General features: G+C 39.5%; 1 protein-coding gene across 1 annotated transcript; it reads right to left on the reverse strand.

Annotated features, from left to right (window-relative positions):
• Positions 1 to 3,815: 3,815 nt before the first annotated feature.
• sox4b (SRY-box transcription factor 4b) lies at positions 3,816 to 7,292 on the reverse strand. Its single transcript, XM_077207402.1, has one exon. The coding sequence runs from the start codon at positions 6,794 to 6,796 to the stop codon at positions 5,660 to 5,662; it is 1,137 nt and encodes a 378-aa protein (XP_077063517.1). The 5' UTR covers positions 6,797 to 7,292; the 3' UTR covers positions 3,816 to 5,659.
• Between the last annotated feature and the right edge of the window lie 853 nt (positions 7,293 to 8,145).

Consider the following 8,145-nt stretch of genomic DNA (forward strand, 5'->3'; position numbering starts at 1 on the left):
TTGGGCAAATTATAAGTAAATAAAACAAGGCAAACAAATGTATACAATACAAAATAAACAATGACTAAATAAAGGCATTTTTTGGAAAGTACTTTAATGCAGTTACCATGGAAATCCACTACAACGCGCACCGAGGTAAAAGGCACATTTGATTTCATTATCTTTTAAACCACTAGATAGCACATAAATTCAGCTCAGCACTTTTCTTAACCGATTTTGATGATGTATGTGGAAGTTGCAACGCTATCTCACGACCGAGTAAGTACGATGTGGCTAATTCGTACGAATTCGTACGATTTGTCTAAACCCCAGTAATGGGGAGGTTTAGGGGCGGGGCGGGGTCAGGGGTAGGCCTATGTCATTCGTACGAATTCATACGAATTGGGTATCTCGTAAACTGTGTACGATTTAACAAAAATAGTACGAATTCGTAGGAGTGAGGTCGTATGAATTCGTACTAATTAGCCACCTCGTAAAATACGTAGGCTACGAATTGCCGTGAGATCGAAATTTGGCTGATCCTTGATGCGATCGCGGACAGCAACGCAAAGTTGACTCTATTCTAATTTGATCTAATATGCCCATTCAGTGTTGGTGTTTTTTTGTTTTTGTATGTTGTTGATTTTAATAGCAAATGAGAATTAATCAAATTAGTGTCTATATTTTGAGACAAAGGTCTTGTTAATGATTTTCCGTTTTGTTCAAGGTAATTGCGGTCTTTCAATGACGGAAGAATATGTATAAGTATGGTATGGGGTAAAAGGCGCCCTTGCTGTTGAGGCTAAAGACACAATAATTAACATGTTAATAAACAGATGCTGACATAGAAAGCTGTCATATTGGTTGTCCACCATATTTATAATGAAACCATCATATTTAAAAAATGTAATCTTAATAATTTCATATAATAAAATATAATATTTATTTGTTATAACTGTAAAGCTTTATTAAATGTCTATGGGATCCCATTCAATGCTTTCAGAATCTTTACTTTTTTCATAATTTTCTATTTCTGTATTTTTTTTAACATATTTTAATGACAGTATATTGAAAAATGTATATGAAATGAATAAGAAATTGATTATTTTATTTATCAAAACAAACCAAAAATAGTACAAACTTTGCCAAAGTGGTTGTTTTTAACAAGTAGCCTATTAACCTAGACATTATCAAACATCATTTAAGCTAAAGCATTATCAATACTTTGTGCCGTTTGCCCAATGCTGGTGAGCCTTTTACCCCGTGTGTGTGGTAAAAGGCCCACCTTGCCATATTTCTAAGATTTTTTTAAACAAACAAACAAACAAACAAACCACTTTTATGATTAATCCTATTATTCACACAAAATTTGTTGCTCTATCAATGTTCAATAAAAACATATATATTTTGTTTGAGTTTAGATGACAAAAGATTTGAATACTGTTATAAATTCTTAGATATTAAACACTCTTGTTTATGCAAATGCTGCAAGTTTCCTCAAGTATTTTTGCGTAATGAGTCAGAGCTTACAGCACAAATTGGCTCCTAAACATAAATGTTTACATATTATACCATTTGGTTGCAGATGCCACTATTTTTATTTATTTATTTTTATTTGCCACTTAATGCAATTAAATGTATTAATTTTACTTGTGAAACAGTAACAGAAGTATGCAGTTTCAGAACTGTAAATAATGGTTATGTTAATATTTAATATGGGAGAAAAATAAAAAATATGAGATCTGACAGCCTCAAATGTGCATTTCCATAACTCATCATCAGTGTATATTAAATGAGCTTTCAGAGACACGTCATCTTTAAATGCAATGAAAACAAATCTAATAGTACCAATAATGTTGTGTAACAGTGACAGCAAAATGCATTCTTTTTTATTCAAAGAAAATGTTAATTCATTTTTAAGCTTACACTGTTAGCAAATTGACCGTTGATAATATATAATTATTGGTTATACTGAGTGATAACGACAATATTTAATATAAATTTAATAATAAAAGATAAAATATAACCAATGGCTTAGAACATTTTAACAAAATAGAAATATCTCACACTAGTCATGAGTCATACATACACATGTAACTGACCAAATGTAAAACGTGTATATTTAAAAGATAGTTAAAATATTATAGTGTATATTTAAAAGATGTGTTTTTGCACTTTTTTAAACTGATACTGTATGTTGTTTACAAAAACAACATATTTATGCATTTATTTCATATACACATTATACACACAAAAGTTTGTATGTGCCACAAAAGACACATTGTGAGTGAAAATTTTAAAAACACCCTTTCAAATTCTCCTTAGTGCTTTGGTTGTCCGGACAAAACCTGAATATTCTGTCTTTATACTCCATATGTTAATAAATCTCAATAAAGGTGAGATCAGCACACACCAAACCTGCATCACTCTACACTACATTAACAAACTGTTTGAGTTCAAAGGAACTTCTTTTAAAATGCAAAGATCCTATCATAAGATACAAAATCATGTTCACAATAAATTAATCTTGTTCAGTCTCAAAGATTGTTAACAAATATGCACATAAGCCATTGTTTTGTCACTAAATTATAGGCTAGTTGGTAACAAGAGTACAATATGTACAATAATGATCACTTAAAATGTATTATCCTTCATGTTAGTGAAACACAACAAACAAGAAAACCAGTACAAATGTACATATTCTTGCATCAATAATGTAAAGCTACTTTTTAACTTCTATTCACAGAAGCAACTTATCAGTAAAATAAATCAAATCTGTTCTCACTTTAGTACAGCAAATTATATTTGTAGGCCTATATTTGGCAACACATCATGAAAGATACTAGAGACTGGCTCTTCTGTCATTTTGTAAGGCAATGAAATGGAAAAATTGGTGCCTTTCTTCTTCTAGCGGCTGTTAGGAAGTATCTTATAAAAGATAAACCTTTTTCTTTTTTAGAGGATACAGTAATATAATGAGCTGCCTACAAGACAATGACTGCACCCCCGCCAAACTGCACTGAGAGTACTTACAATGTAATATCTAAGATTTCTTTCGCTGGTGTCCTCAAGAGACAGGCAGGTTTCTCTCCGGTTCTTGTCTGACACCCCTCCCTCTGGAGAACAGATCTGGCCAGAACCCCTGCTGAGTTGTTCTTTGGGCACTGTGGCAACACCCACACTACCGGGCGAGAGGAATGTGCGCAGATTGTACAATCCAGAATATTGCATTGGGCGTACAATAATAAGCCTACCACGGCTCTTTGTATGCGTGTTATTTCCAGTGCCATGTGTTTTGTTTATGGATTCTTAAATGTAGTCCCATATATTACATTGTGCACATGTTTATGGCAATCTCACAGAATACAGGAGAAATATCAGGGCAATAAACGATGAAGGTTGTGTTTGTTGGTGGAGGGCCGATAGCAGCCCATCCCCCTCTCTAGGAGCCCAGACTGTCTGGAGGAGGGGGAGGGGAGATGCAGTCAGCTAGCTAGACAGCCAGTCACTGAGTGCATGAAGCCACATGGATCACCTTTCAGTGTAAATTCATAACTAAAGAGCATCTGTACTTGAGTAGCACATGCACATTAAAATTACTGTCACTGAGGCATTAGCCTAAGTCTTGTGCATTGACCTGCAGACATTTGTAAACTTGTTCAGATATAAGAGCCACTTACAGTATAAGCAACATGCAGCTTGCACAGCTGCTGTTATGTGAGCGTTAAAAAATCGTTGAGGCAAGTAATATGTGCTTTGCAAGTCGAAACAGACAAGGCAGACGGTTCATCGGGATCAAAGGTGACACGCCCACTTATGCAAATGAGGAAGCAGTGTTTAGGGTTCAGTTCCAGCTGAGTTTATTTCCTTTATGAAAAAGTTCTGTACAGGAGTTTATGAACAGTCTGTCAGGCAGTGACTTGACACAATAAGCTGGCATGAGATTTATGGCATGATAAGACAAAACAAGATTTCTACACAGCATATTGCACAGAATGGATGAAAATAAAGTTAATATATTTCCAATGTATAGCCTATATAAAAATCCTTAACAACCATCTTGAAATGAAGTAGCTAAGCAAGAATGTTTAAAGGTAGCCATCCTAGTGCCTGTCGAGATAAAGCGCAAAAACATACATAAACACAATCTTTTTGCCTATGATACAGCTGTACAAAGGTGTTTTTTTTCTTGTTTTTTAAACACAACAGCTAAAAACCTGAATCGGAAATACAAATCTATTCACCATGCCTTAAGTTACTAAAACAATTAGCTATAGGCCTACTTATGGACAAGTATAAAAGATTAAATATTCAAATACAGCGAGGAACGCAGTACATAATCATCGCGAATCTCAAATGGACCATTTTGAATGTGTAACGATTTTCCATCCAGTGGTTTCTCAAGATATAAAACGCCAAGAAAATCGCTCGTGTTAAAGCTACAATCTGTTTAATTCGGCACGCTCAGAGAAAATGTAAAAAAACGAAGCACATGTTGGCTTGAACTGGGTTTTGGAGTGTGTGTCTTTAAGACGCCTGCAGATTGAGACTGTAAACATGAAACAGGAGGTCGATTCAGAGACCACCGTCCACCTGCCTCTTCAAATTTCGAAATCCAAAACAGCGATTTACACATATGACACCCCCCATTTATATATATTTGTACAAAAATACACTGAGAAAATAATCAAACGTGTCCTCTCTTTAAGTGTCAAAAGTCTACATTTAAATATAAAAACAAAGGTTTAAACTCTAGCCCTTCTTCGGAGAAGGAGACAGACAAATGCGAGTTTACTTACAAGAACATAAACATTTGACGAACTGTTTGGCCAGTGGCCTATATAAATACATCCATATAAAAAAATGGCATCTGAAGAACAGAAAAGGAAACAGTCATGACAAAAACTTAACAGTATTTCTCAATAGTTTCAGAAACTTAAGAGTTTTGGTCCTGAATTGTAGAGAGTAGTAGCTATATAAAGTTCAGCACAGATTTGAGTTTGTATTTGAATCCTGAAGTTAAGAATGAAAACAGCTGGTGATTTTTTTTTTCCTGCGAGTAGGAAATCAAACATAGCGCCATCTATCCATTTAAATAATCCCAACGTTAGTTAAACTGTTCGACAGTCTTACAGAATTCTCAATACAAGAGATAGGACAGATAACATGCGTTATTTCCCCCCTTTTCTTAATCTAAAAAAACCTGTTTTTCTTTTGTCAACCCACCTTGCCAATAAATCCGCCATGCTGAAAAACAGCCAATTTCAGTAGGCTACCTCTGTTAAGCAATAAAGTCCACAAGTCCATTAAAGTTCATAAACGTCTCTTTTGATGTAAAAATTATTTAAAAAAAAAAAAACAGACGACAGAAGCCCGCCTTCATGTACGTGCAAATCAACCAGTTTCCAGTTCAGAACGTGTTTTCTCAAGCACTCTTCGTGAATTTCCTCCTGTCGTCTCGTGCCGAGCACGGGGAAATAACTTCGGCCCTCTCGCGACAAAATGTTTAGCGGCACTTTTCCATCCTGCCAGCGTTTCACGAAAGCATCGTGGCTTTTGTTTTTCAGCGCTTTGCCGTTGTCTCACGCGCGGGACCCCTCACATGGTGGCTTATTTTACAAACACACTTGTCTGCTATCCATTTTGTTCAGTGTTCTTCCTCAGAAGTCCTCAACTTCATCTAGTTCAAAACGTGAGCCGTGAAAACCAAGTTAGAAATGGTCGACTCCAACCAGTCCCCTGAAATCATTTCGCTCACCTCAGGGGTGCAATAGTCGGGGAACTCGAAATGTGAAGCCCCGGATTCAAAATGCATGTCAAAGTCTCTGTCCAGCACCGAGGAGCCGATGCTTCCCATGGACATGCTGTCAAAACCCGGGCTCGGGTTAATGTCCAGCATGTCGTCGTCGAGTTCCTCGTCGGAAGAAGAGGAGAACTGGGATGAGGACGACGAGTGTGACGCGGACGGAGTGGGTGAAGACGCTCGCATGCTGGTGTACTTGTGGCGGTCCGAGGACGAGCTGCCGGGGGAATCAGCGCCCTCCTTGCAGCTCGTCGCGCCGTCCTCGTACAGGCTCAGCGGGTCGCTGGACTCGGCGGAGCTGCTCAGGGTCGGACTGGCGGGCACAGCTGCTGAAGACGGGCTTATGCCGCTGCTGCCTCCGAAAATGTAAACCCGCTTTGCCTTCTTGTCGGGAATTTGCTTGGAAGCTGACGCCGACTTGGATTTGTAAAGAGAGTGGTGATCCGCGGGTCCCTGTTCGGGAAACGCCGCCTTCGCGCTACTCAAAACTATTTTGTGCGGCTTGCTGGTTGATCTGGGGCTCCCATTCTTTTTTGAGGACGGTTTCGATCCGGCACTCGTGCTGCTGTTCCCGTTGATCTTGTCTACCTTCTCGCTCGGTTTGGGGCTGCCTGACTTTACCTTTTTTCTCGGCCGGTACTTGTAGTCTGGGTAGTCTGCCATGTGCTTGAGTCTGAGCCGCTCCGCCTCTCGGATGAACGGGATCTTGTCGCTGTCTTTCAGAAGCTTCCAGCGCTTGCCAAGTCTCTTGGAGATCTCCGCGTTATGCATGTCCGGCGACTGCTCCATTATCTTGCGCCTTTCGATTTGCGACCACACCATGAACGCGTTCATTGGTCTCTTGATGTGACCGCTGGGGGTTTTGCACCAGCCGGGGTCAAGCTTGTCACCCCCGGATGCCGTGAAACCAGGGGTCGGAGAGGAAGCCATGTCCAGATCCAGCGCGCCGGAATCAGAGGAGTCCCCAGCAAACAGCGCATCGGGGTTCTCCGTGCTGCTTGTTTTCTGGACCATTGCTACAGTCTGAGAGAGAGCGCGTGAACTCTCAAGTCCAACGTGTCGCTAAAGAAAACTCAGTCTGAGAATAGTCCTGAGGAGAGCCGAGGCGGCTGGTGCACCACACTCTTTCTGTCGTGCTTAGTGCAGTGGCTTTGTGTGTCTATAAAGTTTTGTTTCGGGGCTTTATCATATAGTTCAATGAGCTGATACAGTTTCCGATTTCCACAATGTCCGTGCATCCATTGATAATGTTGTATAACAGTCGATGAGCAGTTGAAAGTTTGTATATGAGCGCAGCTATGCGAAAGCTCAGTGTTATGGTATGCGCTGCGATGCAGCAAAAGCGCTGTTTAAATTTCGGAAGATATTTGACTCCTTCTGCATATCCTTTCCCCGTTAAACCATGCGGGAAAACCATGTAATGCTAGCAACAAGGGTCCGTCTCTTAAAAGCAGACTGTAAGTTTCAACAGACTTCTATTCTGCCTCATACAGCTTTATCCGTTTCCAGTGGTATAATAGCGACAGCGACCAGCCAATCATAGGCTGTTTCTAGCCTTCCCTGCGCCAAAACACGCCCACTCTCTTTTCATTGGCTGAAAAAAGGAATCTAATAATAATCAGCGCGTGCAATGAGGAGCTTTGGGTCTGACCTCATTCCAGTATACACGACAAACTTAGTTTTAAAGGTACACGATTGTTTTTGTGTGTTTTTTTTCGTTTTTGGTTGTAGAACAGGGATGTGTGATATTTGAATGCATATAAATACAGACACATACTGCTTTTGAGTTAGAAAAGGAAGCTGGATATGGCTGGATATGTTTTATATCAGACTGTATTTTAACAAGCACTTACATTTAAAGAAACAAAACATAAATAAAACATAAATGTATATAGTATGATAAAATAAACAATCATAAAGTATCAAATCCATAAATAAATTAAAGCTTTCTGTGTATTCATCAACATCTGCCATCACGTCAGCTAATTTCTCAAGCTCATTGCTGTGTTGGGCTGTACATTGGCAGACACAGCTTCCCATGTAACTGAGTCCGGTCTCGAGTCTAAGCGCATTCATGTTCTGGTTGAATCGGAAGAGGGTGGAGCCGCTGGAAAGCCGGGCGGTCCATTGTCACAAAACGCACGCCCCTAACCCCATAAACAAAACACACAGCAGCGCAGCAGTGTTCATTTTCGAAATTCAGGTTGAGCAACACTCTCAACGTCTCCGTCAAGAGAACTCGCTGAATGAACTGACTGGAACAAGTTTACACAGAAAGCCACCCTTCCATTCGGACCCCTTCCTGCCCATGCGCCAGTCAATGTTCAGTGGTGCATCACGGAGAAAGTGAGACTGGAACAAGT

This window comes from Siphateles boraxobius, unplaced genomic scaffold (genome assembly GCF_051911475.1).
Source record: "Siphateles boraxobius isolate OS27281-9 unplaced genomic scaffold, OSU_SipBor_1 12, whole genome shotgun sequence".
Lineage (NCBI taxonomy): Eukaryota > Metazoa > Chordata > Actinopteri > Cypriniformes > Leuciscidae > Siphateles > Siphateles boraxobius.